At 44.2% G+C, this 14,155-nt stretch overlaps 1 protein-coding gene across 1 annotated transcript in view; it reads right to left on the bottom strand.

Annotated features, from left to right (window-relative positions):
- Nucleotides 1–13,109: 13,109 nt before the first annotated feature.
- CATSPERE (catsper channel auxiliary subunit epsilon) overlaps nt 13,110–14,155 on the bottom strand; it is a 105,568-nt gene continuing 104,522 nt past the window's right edge. The window contains exon 18 of the mRNA XM_030558353.1: nt 13,110–13,296. Coding sequence (XP_030414213.1) covers nt 13,110–13,296 — 187 coding nt within the window. The remainder of the gene's footprint in view (nt 13,297–14,155) is intronic.

Raw genomic sequence — 14,155 nt, 5'->3', positions numbered from 1 at the left:
CATATTTTTAAAAACATATTTCTATTATTTTTCTAATATAGAGCAAAAGTTATTATACAGGTTAATGCACACTGTTCTTCCTGGAAAAATAAAAGAGGCAAAGGTAATATGTTCATGAGAAAAGAAAAATACTTACCTGTAATAATACTTCTCTAAAGATATCAGGCCTGATTTTTCACTCCAGTGCATTGGTTTTATACCAGGGTGACTCCATTGATTTCAGTGGAATTCCCTCAGTGTAAACCACTGTAACAGAGAAATAAGACCACCAATTCTGACAGATCACATTAGGTCTGTGCCATCTACTGGAACTCAGCAGAAACATCTTAGACTAATGAGTTTTCAGAACTGTTATTCTCACCCCTGCTGAATGTACTCTGGTGCAATCCACAAAGGTACTTACTCTCATAAGTCCCATTTTGGGGGATCCTGCGATTAAAAAACTCCCTCTCGGCTGCTACCTAACTTCACTTGGCACTTCAGTTTTTGCCTCTGGGCATGAACGCTGCCGCCTCCCTCTAGGCTCCCAGGTGTCTATCACCTGCTTGAGCATGATCACTTCCCCACATTAGGTGTCTGGATGCCTATCTCCTGTCTAAACTCCAGAGTGACTTACAAACTGGGAAAGATAGGCATTCAGCCACCTAAATCATTTGCAGAGGTCCAATCCACTAGGCATGATCAGAAGCGGCCTACTGGATTGGGCCCTTCAGGCTAGTTCACACAAAACAGTGGGGAGGCTTCCTATATAACCTTTAGCCTAGTGTACTCATCCAGGGTGTGGGAAACACTCCCCCAACCCCCAGTTCAAATCCCACTCCTACTGAGGGAAGAAAGGATTTGACAAGGGCTTAGCCACCTCTCAGGGGAGGGCCCTAACCACTATGCTATAGGGCAGAGGTCTTTAATCTGTGGGGTGTGCCCCATAGGTGAGAGCATAGTAACATTCAGGGGGCTGTGGCTGAGGACCGAATCAGCCCAACAGGGGGCGAGGAGGGAGCTCTGCCCAGCTCCGCTTCTGACCCCAGCTCTGGCTGCCAGCCCTGCTCCCGGCTCTAGCTGCAGGTCTCGTCCCCTAGCTGAGGGTCCACTCCCACCCCTGCCCCCAGCTGTGGCCCCAGCCTCAGCCCCCTTACCCCTGTCCTCATCCCCTCCTCCCGGAGCTGTGGCCCCACTCCTGGCTCTCAAGGGTGAGGCATAAGGGGGGTGAGGCGAAATAAATTTTGAGGACTACTGCTATAGAGTCATTCTAAATCTGTCACAGCCCCAGTTAATATTTAATTAAAGTAGAACAACTTCAGTAGGAGAGATGGAGGGAGACCCCTCAGCCCTGCATCAGTATATTCCATAGCCTAGTAGTTGGAGTACATACTCACCTGCGAGGTGGTTAATCCCTGTTCAGATTCCTTCTCCTTCTCATGCTGGATGAGCACCCAATCCACTAGGCTGATGGTTATAAGGGAGGTCTTCCTGTTTTGTTTCGGGCCTTTCACCTGACTTAGGTGGTCAAAGACGTATCTCCCCATGTTTGCGGATCGCAAGCAGAGCTAGGCACCTATCTCCAAGAGAGGGCTGGGGCTTTGGACACACTCCTCTGGTCAGTCTCTCCCATTGGCTAGCTCCCCTCCTAGCATGCTAGTTTTGTGATTCACAGTCAAAGGTGTCTATCTCTCTCCATTCATTGTGTAGGTCCTAACTCAGGCTTTGCTGTGTTGTTCTAGGTACCTTAAAATTAGGCTCTGCGATGCTCAGCATCACAACAGCTAAGTTCCTTTGTGGACCTGGGACTCAGTGCCTAACTCCCAGTAAATGGCACCTAGACAATGTGGTAATACATGCTCTAGAAACTCTATTAAATTATATTCTTGTGGGCAAAAGGCCAAGGTCATTAACTAATGCTTAAAGCAGCTCTAGCTTGGAAGACAGGTGGGAGAGTATCAATCTATTACAATTTATTGTTTAAAAAAGAAGAATCTGAGGTAAATAATATCAGTTTATCCAAAAATACTAGTTGTAATCAATTCCCATTCTTGGGGGTTAACAAAATCAGAGATGGGTCCATGGCAGCAACATTTCTGCCACAAGCAGTCGCCATACCGTAACTACATGGCCAACTACTAACCATACACTGAGGTAGTGAGAGTTGGAATCCCATGACAAGAATTTGAAACTCCAGGCATGTATGGAATTGAGTAGATAGTAGACAACTCTGGACTGCACTGGAGACTTAGACAAACCAAAGGTTTGATTTGGTATTTTAGTTACAACCAAGGAAAATCAGACTAGCCCCCAAACATGGTGACCAAAGAAGTACTGCTAACTAGGTCAAAAAGAAAGGCTGGGGAGAAGAATCAGTTCTCTGCACAGGAAACTATAATGAATTATCCAAAAGGCAGTCATGTTATGAGGAAAGCTGTGTATTTTCTGGACTGGAGGAATGGTGATGAACTCTGCTCACACTCAGTTCATTCTCATTCCTTTTCATCATGGGAAGGATTGGATTGGATTGAGCAAAACTTCAGAATAATCAATCAGAGAACTCACTCAGAACTTTTGTGGCTCATTGTTTTCTCAAGAAATACTGAAGATCCTAGAATATATATCATCATATCTCTGAGCAGCACTTTGAAGAGGGATCTCTTTTACCTGTGTAACCCTTCTGCCCCTCTGAGTTGGCAGCAACAAGGGCCGGGTTCAGTATCCAGGGGTTCCGTTTTAATAACACAATGCATAACCGGCTCGAGCCCCCACCCAGTGACCTGGGACACTTACATACCACACCCTCCTGGGCGCCTCTAGGAGGCAATACTTCCCGTCTCGCAAGCACAGAGTCTGAGTGTAGCAAAATCCTTTTAATAAAGGAAGGAAACAATGCGGCATCCAATTGGAGAAACACCACAAACAGGATTATAAAACAAACCATAAACAAAACCCACCTCCAAGTACATTTGGCAATGTCCTTTCCCCTTTAGGGTCTTAAGTCCAATTACTCCAAAGTCCAACAACCCAAAAGTCTCTGGTCAGTGCCACCCCAGAATTCAAGAGTTTATATGCCGAGTTTTACCCCCCTAGCCTGGGTGGAAAGGCAGGGGGGAGAGTCCACACAGGGTGTTAAGGGGCACCTTACATGGGCCAGGGCCAACTGCTCCACCTCTCCGTGAAGTTCTGCTGCAGCCTTCACCACGACCCGCTCCACCACACCAGCCATGCCGCTCCTCCAGCTGTCCGTGCAAACCACTTCACTCTGCTCACTGCTCCATGGGCTGCTCCAACCACGGCTGCTGCAACATGCTGCAAACTGCTCCGCTCTGCCAGCCACTTAACAATAGGTCTTCAGGCTCCCCCACAGGTTAACACAGCACTCAGTGATCTCAGCTCAGCTCAGCCCCTTCAGTGATTTCAGCTCTTATTAGGGAAGCCCTGGTGTTGGTGCATCATTGGCTCAACATGAATTCTACTCAGCAGTCTTTAGATGGACTCCTAACGGAATCAAAATTAGCTCTACTCTTCAACAGTGGAGAGAGGAGGATGTGCAATTGGTGTTCCAGGCCCTCACAAGGGGCCCATACCATCAGGTACACACACCAGTCCCCAACCTCTCTCCCTCCATGGGGTTTTGGAACCCATGTCCAATGTTTAGCAAGTACCACCCAACTGAAATTGAGTCATCTCTGTCACAAAGCAGTCCCACAGCTCCCCATTCACACAATCAGGGTGACAAACTTTTTTTTTCCTGCCCCAATAACAAAGAAATTGGGGATCCCAGAGCTGTTAAAATAACCTTCCCAGTCTGCTGTGGGCTTATGCTAAGTGGAGAGTGGATGCCAATGCAAATCTTTCCCCATTCTTTGAAATTCTTGGAATTCTTTCCACATTCCCTACAATTCACCACCAGATGTCAGGGTAGCGTTCATCCTGACTCTGCTTACACCTGTTACTAAGAAATTAGAGCCATGTGGTAAGAAATACCTTCTACTAGCAGTACATCCCACAGCTTTCAAGATCAAATCAACCAGTTCTGGAAACATAACTAGATCTGTAGTTTAATCTGCTAAAGATCTGAAGTCTACAAATGCGATGGAGTGGCACTGTTGGAAGCATGTATAGACTAGGTGCAAATTATGCTAAACGAGATGTAACTAGCAAACTGTAGAATGCTAAAAAAAGTTCCCTTCAATCCTCTCATACTAGGTGTTGTTATTCCTATTTTAGTAATAAGTAAAGAGAGACAGAAAAATTAAGATGGCAGGGGAAGAGAGGAGCATTGTGAGCTTCTGAGTTAGGCAGTCTGCAAGTCAGAATTTCTGAAGCTGGCTCTGATACTAATTTGCTATGGGTCTTTAAGCGGGTCTCTTAGCATCAGTTTTTCCATCTCAAAAATGGAAATAGTGATATATATCTTCCACGTAGGGGTGTTGTGAAGTCTGCCTAAATAATGAATGTAAAGAGCTATGTAAGTGCAAAGTGTTATTAAAGCTAGTCACTGGCAGAGATAGAAAGAGAACCTGGGAGTTCCTGGCTACCACTCTGCATTCAATGCACTAACTACACCATCCTATTTTAAGGACATAAATAATCACTTTTATGTTTTCAGTGGGAATGAACTGCTTTCACTTCAGGTCAAAAATTCACAGCTGCAAATTTTCAAGCAAAATTGGTTTATGATTTCTTGTATGCCTCAATGCAAAATTTCTAATCTACTTATATGTCAGAGGTGTGAATCATGCTAAAAAGCTCATGAATTCTTTGAGCCAGTTTTGCATCACTGTATTTGTTTTTATGATTTTCATGCACAGCAGAGTGTGGCCCTGTTATCTTTTATGAAAGAAAGTGATTCTAACTCTGTCCATAGGCTCAACCAATGAGCCATCTTTATTCATTAAATTGTGTGGATTTGTAATTGCATCGATCATCTTAAACCAACTAAAACAACCATGCATTAAAAATATACGCTTTTCAAAATAACTAACTTTGACAACTAGAAAATTTTGGCTAGCAGTGGAAACGTCTTCAAATGGAACTATGGAAACTGATGTAAATGTTTTTTATAGTTTGTAATTGCCGCATCATGTCTTTTTTACGAGATTAACTATTAAAGTAGATGATAACCCCTTATGATAAACTAGGCCACTCTACATTTTTATTGTATAAATTAACATTTTTATTAAGCACCAATAAAAATCAGACCAGTACAATTCCTTGAGGAATATAAAATCAATTGCAACTTTAAACAATGTAAATTCTATTTAAAATGCTCAAACAATACCTGTTAGGTTAGTAAGAAAAATATTCAATTTGCTGTGTCTGAATGTATTATGTTACAGTAGCTGATGTGATTTGATTCTCTTTTGAAGCTTTACAAAATATACTAGTTACTTGAAGGAGCTGCGGTGGGGTCTGTTGAATATCTGAGTTCACTAAATTGTTCCAAAATTTGTTTCAAGTTTGTAAACAGAAATTTAGTACATTTTGCATGCAGTTGCAGCTACCAAGATTCACATTCAATAAATTACAAGCAATAATATATTTGAATTGAAGATGTGATCACAGAAGTTTTCAGATCTGAGTAACTATTTGTTATAAAATTTACAATAGACATAGAGAATTATAGCTGTCAGAATATTTTAGACGTAGCATTATCTACTGAGTCTTTGAAACATATTTTTTATACAAGGCTCTGATCTATTCAAAGTATAAGTGATTATTAGAATCTGAGGGCCAGATCATCAGTTAGTATAAATTAATGTAGCTACACTGAAGTCAATGGAGTTGCTCCAACATTCACCAGCTGACAATCTGGTTCTAACTGTCTTATGGACAAGGGGATTCATTGACTCATACTTGTGAAGGGGAGGCATTGTTTCCCACTCATGTGGAACGGCAGCTTTAAAGTGCAACTGGGGTTTCACAGGAGCACAGTCACTGTACACCATCCAAAAATATGTTGAATCAGCATGTCTCCCTGTCCTAGACAGTGCTGCTCACTTTGGGGACTGCAGTGGCTGCATACAGGTCTTTGACAGAGTGGAAGTTTTGTATTGACGCAGCTGTCCCCCAGATTTCAAATTGCCAAAAGCCATGCATGCTGGTTATGCTGATGAAAGCCAGCATAAACTGGGGCTGTGTCATAAACAGATAGTTAAGGGTTAATGTCTCTTTTACCTGTAAAGGGTTAAGAAGCTCAGTAAACCTGCCTGACACCTGACCAGAGGACCAATAGGGGGACAAGATACTTTCAAATCTTGGTGGAGGGAAGTCTTTGTTTGTGCTTTTTGTTTTGGGGGTTGTTCGCTCTTGGGACTAAGAGGGACCAGACGTACATCCAGGCTCTCCAAATCTTTCTGAATCAGCCTTTCATGGTTCAAAATTGTGAGTAATAGCCAGGCAAGGCGGATTAGTCTTATGTTTGTTTTCTCAATTTGTGAATGTTTCTTTTTGCTGGAAGGATTTTTACCTCTGTTTGCTGTGACTTTGAATCTAAGGCTGGGGGGCGGCGGTCCCTCTGGTCTATATGATTCTGAGTACCCTGTAAAGCATTTTCCATCCTGATTTTACAGAGATAATTTTTACCTTTTCTTTCTTTAATTAAAAGCTTTCATTTTAAGAATCTGATTGATTTTCCTTGTTTTAAGATCCAAGGGGATTGGGTCTGAACTCACCAGGGATTGGTGGGGGGGAGGGGGAAGGACGGGGGATGGTTATTTCCTCCTTGTTTTAAGATCCAAGGAGTTTAAATCTGTGTTCACCAGGGAATTGGTGAAGTCCCTCAAGGCAGCCCAGGGAGGGGAAAGTTTTGGGGGGGACAGATAGTACCCCAGACACTGAAATTTCTGGGTGGTGGCAGTGTTACCAGATCTAAGCTAGTAATTAAGCTTAGAAGTGTTCATGCAGGTCCCCACTTTTGTACTCTAAAGTTCAAAGTGGGGAAAAAACCTTGACATGGTGAACAGCAGTGTGGGATTTTTAGGAACCAAAAGCTAGTAGGATTTTTTTTCTCTCCTCTCTAGCTGCTTGGAAAGCAGCCTGAGGGCAGAAGTGTTAAGTTTTTTAACAAGGGTCTTTGTTAAGAGGAGGCTTCAAGCTGTGAGCAAGCAGACAGCAAAAAGGAATTTACGAGCTGAATTATTTTCTTTCTACCTCTTGGGTATAGCTAGTTAGAAAATCTCTGTTAACCAACCAGCTCTGAGCGGAGTGCATCCCAGGTTTCAGTGAGCTGCAGAGAGGGTGTGACCAGCATAAGAAGGCAGAAAAATGAGTACCAGTGAAGCAACTAACAAACTAGAAATGTCTAGGCTGGAAGCAACAGAGAAAGACAGCGAACATAAGAGATGGATGGAACTAATTAATACAGAAATAGCCAGGGAAGAAGTGGCCCACAAGAGAGCTATAGAGATGAAAGAAAAAGAGAGGGAGATGAAAGAAAGAGAGAGAGAGAAAGAGAAGAAAAAGCCAAAGAGGCTGACCACCGGAGGGCTTTGGAGCTCCACAGGGAGGCCCACCAGCAGGCCCTGGAATTAGAAAAGGCTAAGCAGGATGGAAAAGCCAACCCTAACAACCCTTCTCCAGGTACTGTTCCCCATCCCAGGAAATTCCCCACCTACAAGGCAGGTGCTGATACTAAGGCCTTCTTAGAAAATTTTGAAAGGACCTGCCATGGGTACAGCATCTCTACAGACCAGTACATGATAGAACTGAGGTCACAGCTCAGTGGACCCTTAGCAGAGGTGGCGTCTGAAATGCCTAAGGGACGCATGAACGATTATGATCTTTTTCAAACCAAGGCCAGAATCAGAATGGGGCTAACACCTGAGCATGCCCGCCGGCGGTTCAGAGCCCTAAGGTGGAAACCAGATGTGTCATTTACCCGACACACCTACCACATTGGAAAGAATTGGAATGCCTGGATATCAGGAGCAAATGTTAACTCTCTGGAAGAGCTGTCTCTCCTAATGCAAATGGAACAGTTCTTAGAGGGTGTTCCTGAGGAAATAGAAAGGTGCATCCTAGATGGGAAACCCAAAACTGTAACTGAGGCGGGGGAGATTGGAGTCAGATGGGTGGAAGTGGCAGAAAAGAAAAAAACTACTAGCAAGGGGAGTGAATATCAGAAGGGGCAAACTGAAAATAAACCTTATCATCGAGGGATACCCAAGATCCCACCTACAACCCAAGGAAAGCCCCAGACACCCTATTGTCCCACCTCACCAGTCTCCAGCAGCCCACCTCGGCCCAGTGACCAGTCAGCTGGGCGATGTTTTAAATGTAATGAACTGGGACATATAAAGGCCAACTGCCCCAAGAACCCCAACCAAGTGCAGTTCATTACACCACCATCACACCAAAGATCCCCAGACCCAGATGCCTCTCAAATACCCTCAGAGCAAAGGGAAACCTTGAGACTGGGCGGAAAGAAGGTTATCGCATGGAGAGACACGGGGGCACAAGTGTCAGCTATCCACCAATCCTTAGTGGACCCCAAATTCATCAACCCAGAGGCCCAAGTGACAATTCACCCATTCATGTCAAAATCTGTAAACTTGCCTACAGCTGAACTGCTTGTCCAGTACAAAGGCTGGTCAGGAATATGGACTTTTGCAGTTTATGACAATTATCCCATCCCCATGCTACTGGGGGAAGATTTGGCCAGCCAGGTGAAGCTGGCCAAGAGGGTGGGGATGGTTACACGCAGCCAAGCCAGGCAAGCTTCCAGACCCATCCCTGTTCCTGAGCCTTCCACAAGGGCCCCGTTGTGTTACCAGAGACCCAGACAGAGGTGGTGTACCCGGATCCCCTGCCAACGACTGCAACAGCCACAGTGCATCCAGTCCCAGAACTGGAACTGGAAAAGCAACCAGCACCAGAACTGTTGCCAGCACTGACACCAGCGCTTGCAAACCCATCTCCAACCCCAACGCCAGAGGGCACCAGCAGGCCTGAACTGGCAGAAGCAGCAGACAACCCTACCCAAGAGGCTCAGCCAGAGCCTGAAATATCGCATAGTGCACCAGCGGAAAGTGGTTCACAATCAACGAAAACAAACCCATCACCTACATCGCTTCCAAGCCCAAGCCCAAGTCCACAGTCTAAGGAGGAACTGGTGTCTCCAGCCTCAAGGGAACAGTTCCAGGCTGAGCAGGAAGCAGATGACAGCCTTCAGAAAGCTTGGGCGGTGGCACGGAGCACTCCACCGGCTCTCAGCTCTTCTAACTGATCCTGGTTTGTTGTAGAACAAGGACTTTTATACAAGGAGACTCTTTCTGGTGGACACCAGGAAGACTGGCAACCTCAAAAACAGTTGGTAGTTCCAACTAAGTACCGGGTAAAGCTCTTACGCTTAGTCCATGATCATCCCAGTGGCCATTCTGGGGTGAACAGAACCAAAGACAGGTTGGCGAAGTCCTTCCACTGGGAGGGAATGGACATGGATGTTGCTAATTATGCCTGGTCTTGTGAGGTGTGCCAAAGAATGGGAAAGCCCCAAGACCAGGTCAAAGCCCCTCTCGAGCCACTCCCCATAATTGAGGTCCCATTTCAGCGAGTAGCTGTGGATATTCTGGGTCCTTTCCCAAAAAAGACCCCCAGGGGAAAGCAGTACATACTGACTTTCATGGATTTTGCTACCCGATGGCCGGAAGCAGTAGCTCTAAGCAACACCAGGGCTAAAACTGTGTGCCAGGCCTTAGCAGACATTTTTGCCAGGATAGGTTGGCCCTCCAATATCCTTACAGATTCAGGAACTAATTTCCTGGCAGGGACCATGAAAAATCTGTGGGAAGCTCATGGGGTGAATCACTTGGTTGCTACCCCTTACCACCATCAAACCAATGGCCTGGTGGAGAGGTTTAATGGAACTTTGGGGGCCATGATATGTAAATTGGTAAATGAACACTCCAATGATTGGGACCTAGTGTTGCAGCAGTTGCTTTTTGCCTACAGGGCTGTACCACATCCCAGTTTAGTGTTTTCACCATTCAAACTTGTGTATGGCCACGAGGTTAAGGGGCCATTACAGTTGGTGAAGCAGCAATGGGAGGGGTTTATGCCTTCTCCAGGAACTAACATTCTGGACTTTGTAAGCAGCCTACAAAGCACCCTCCGACACTCTTTAGCCCTTGCTAAAGAAAACCTAAAGGATGCTCAGGAAGAGCAAAAGGCCTGGTATGATAAACATACCAGAGAGCATTCCTTCAAAGTAGGGGACCAGGTTATGGTCTTGGAGGCGCAACAGGCCCATAAAATGGAAGCATCATGGGAAGGGCCATTCACGGTCCAAGAGCGCCTAGGAGCTATTAACTATCTCATAGCATTTCCCACCTCAACCCTAAAACCTAAAGTGTATCATGTTAATTCTCTCAAGGCCTTTTATTCCAGAGACTTAAAGGTTTGTCAGTTTACAGCCCAGGAAGGAGATGATGCTGAGTGGCCTGAAGGTGTCTACTACGAAGGAAAAAGTGACGGTGGCGTGGAAGAGGTGAACCTCTCCACAACCCTGGAATGTCTGCAGAGGCAACAGATCAAGACGCTGTGCACTAGCTTCGCCCCAATGTTCTCAGCCACTCCAGGATGGACTGAACGGGCATACCACTCCATTGACACAGGTAATGCTCACCCAATTAGAACCTCACCCTACTGGGTGTCTCCTCATGCCCAAGCTGCTATAGAACGGGAGATCCAAAACATGCTACAGATGGGTATAATCCGCCCCTCTACCAGTGCATGGGCATCTCCAGTGGTTCTAGTTCCCAAACTAGATGGGGAAATACGCTTTTGCGTGGACTGCCATAAGCTAAATGCTGTAACTCGTCCTGACAACTATCCAAAGCCACGCACTGATGAGCTATTGGAGAAGTTGGGACGTGCCCAGTTCATCTCTACAATAGACTTAACCAAGGGGTACTGGCAAGTACCGCTAGATGAACCCACCAAAGAAAGGTCAGTCTTCATAACCCGTGCAGGGTGTATGAATTTAATGTGCTTCCCTTCAGGCTGTGAAATGCACCCTCCATCTTCCAAAGACTTGTAGATGGTCTCCTAGCAGGATTGGGAGAATCTGCAGTTGCCTACCTCGATGATGTGGCCATTTTTTCTGATTCATGGGCAGAACACCTGGAACACTTGGAAAAAGTCTTTGAGCACATCAGGCAGGCAGGACTAACTGTTAAGGCTAAAAAGTGTGAAATAGGCCAAAACAGAGTGACTTACCTTGGACACCAGGTGGGTCAGGGAACAATAACTCCCCTACAGGCCAAGGTGGATGCTATCCAAAAGTGGCCTGTCCCAAAGTCAAAGAAACAGATCCAATCCTTCTTAGGCTTGGCCGGATATTACAGGCGATTTGTACCACACTACAGCCAAATTGCTGCCCCACTAACAGACCTGACCAAAAAGACCCAACCAAATACAGTTAAGTGGACTGATGAGTGTCAGAAGGCCTTTACCCAGCTTAAGGCAACACTCATGTCGGACCCTGTGCTAAGGGCCCCAGACTTTGACAAACCATTCCTAGTAACCACAGATGCGTCTGAGTGTGGTGTAGGAGCAGTTTTAATGCAGGAAGGACCGGATCAAGAATTTCATCCTGTCGCGTTTCTCAGCAAAAAACTGTCCGAGAGGGAAAGCCACTGGTTAATCAATGAAAAAGAATGCTACGCCATTGTGTATGCCCTGGAAAAGCTACGCCCATATGTTTGGGGACGGCGTTTCCAGCTACAAACCGACCATGCTGCGCTGCAGTGGCTTCATACTGCCAAGGGAAACAACAAAAAATTTCTTCGATGGAGTTTAGCTCTCCAAGATTTTGATTTTGAAATTCAACACATTTCAGGAGCTTCGAACAAAGTAGGTGATGCACTCTCCCGTGAAAGTTTCCCAGAATCAGCTGGTTAAAAATTGTCCTTGAAATGTGGAAAATTTTGTAGTTTTACATAATTAGTAGTATATGTAAAGGTGCATGTGTTTTATTAATCTGTTTATTCTAAAGTTCTAGGAAGAAATCACTGCCAGTGTGGTTCCACACTGTCTGAGATTTGGGGGGCGTGTCATAAACAGATAGTTAAGGGTTAATGTCTCTTTTACCTGTAAAGGGTTAAGAAGCTCAGTAAACCTGCCTGACACCTGACCAGAGGACCAATAGGGGGACAAGATACTTTCAAATCTTGGTGGAGGGAAGTCTTTGTTTGTGCTTTTTGTTTTGGGGGTTGTTCGCTCTTGGGACTAAGAGGGACAAGACGTACATCCAGGCTCTCCAAATCTTTCTGAATCAGCCTTTCATGGTTCAAAATTGTGAGTAACAGCCAGGCAAGGCGGATTAGTCTTATGTTTGTTTTCTCAATTTGTGAATGTTTCTTTTTGCTGGAAGGATTTTTACCTCTGTTTGCTGTGACTTTGAATCTAAGGCTGGGGGGCGGCGGTCCCTCTGGTCTATATGTATCTGAGTACCCTGTAAAGCATTTTCCATCCTGATTTTACAGAGATAATTTTTACCTTTTCTTTCTTTAATTAAAAGCTTTCATTTTAAGAATCTGATTGATTTTCCTTGTTTTAAGATCCAAGGGGATTGGGTCTGAACTCACCAGGGATTGGTGGGGGGGAAAGGAGGGGGGATGGTTATTTCCTCCTTGTTTTAAGATCCAAGGAGTTTAAATCTGTGAATTGGTGAAGTCCCTCAAGGCAGCCCAGGGAGGGGAAAGTTTTGAGGGGGACAGATAGTGCCCCAGACACTGAAATTTCTGGGTGGTGGCAGTGTTACCAGATCTAAGCTAGTAATTAAGCTTAGAAGAGTTCATGCAGGTCCCCACTTTTGTACTTCAAAGTGGGGAAAAAACCTTGACAGGCTGAATCAAGCCTAAAGATCATAAATATATTTTAATTTAATTTAATTTGGTTTGAGAGGTGGCTACTAATGGGGCTATAAACTGCCCTCCACCTATACACACAAAGGAAACCAATGGGATATGTTAAGCTTAATGGTAGAGCTGAAAACTTATAGGAAAGGTTAAAAGCTGTTTGTGAAAACAACCCTTAAGAATACAACAATATTGAAATTATTTAAAAAGCCAATGTACTCTTACAATTTCTTTATACAGAATGCCATCAGTATGGTAGATAAATTATTGGTCCTTCTTCAACTCATGTGCTGTCTTTCTTGTTTGATCTTGTTGGTCATGTGATGGCAGTGGATCAACATAAATGAGTGCTCGATAAATCTTCACATACCTGAAGTAGCTTACAATAAGGATGCCTCCCAAAATGGACAGTATGAGGATTGAAAAGCCAGCAACCTTACCAATGTTTGGACTGAAATACAAATGAGATTCGATTAAGAATAGATGTGGTAAATTTTCAAATTCTCCCCTTATTTAATCAAGATTCTCTTTGACTTTATATTGACAGAAGACATAACTCTATTTGGAATGATGTCTTCTGAAAACTCTTAAAAATGATATGCATCTTCATGAAAATATAGCTGATTAATGATTAAGTTTCTCTTTTACTCTTCTTTATGGTCATGATGATGTAGAAGTCAAGAGCAAAATCCAAATGATTTTCCAGAGAAGTCAATGGCAAGACTCTATGATTTTAGTGGGACCAGGATCAAATGCTTTATAAAGAGGTGAGTGAGTACAATGGGCAAACTATTGTGGAAGAAACAAAACTCCACTCTCAGGTTGAAAGCAACAAAATCAGAGAGAGCTTTATTCAAGCAATTGCAGGGGAAGAATACAACTGGCAGAGAGCATCTCTGCTTCAGTTTCTCCAAAGTACAAGCAAAATCACACAAGCATTTATACCTCTTTTTGACGTGCATGAAATTAAAAAACATCTACATTTTATTTAGACTATTTGCTATCTAGTCCAGTATTTTCTCACTTTCTCTTCTCAAAAACATTGTTATCTCAAGGCTGGGTCACTGACTATTCTGCTGTTTTCCACTCGCTTCTGACATGAGCTCTGCTTCTACTGGTCCTGTGATATTAGGCTAAGACTTAGCTCAACAGTTGTTCTGTCTCTGACACTTAAATGGCTGCACTTAAACCCTCTCTTTCTTTCCCTGCTTCCACACTATAAAAGTTCATTCTGGTATAGCAATATTACTGGTTCCAGAGATATTGCCTATACTTAAAATAGGGAATACCGTTAGAACTGGAATGAAATT

This window comes from Gopherus evgoodei, chromosome 3, assembly GCF_007399415.2.
Source record: "Gopherus evgoodei ecotype Sinaloan lineage chromosome 3, rGopEvg1_v1.p, whole genome shotgun sequence".
Taxonomy (NCBI): Eukaryota; Metazoa; Chordata; order Testudines; family Testudinidae; genus Gopherus; species Gopherus evgoodei.
Note: the sequence above shows the minus strand (reverse complement) of the source record. Positions and strands in the feature narration are given on the sequence as shown.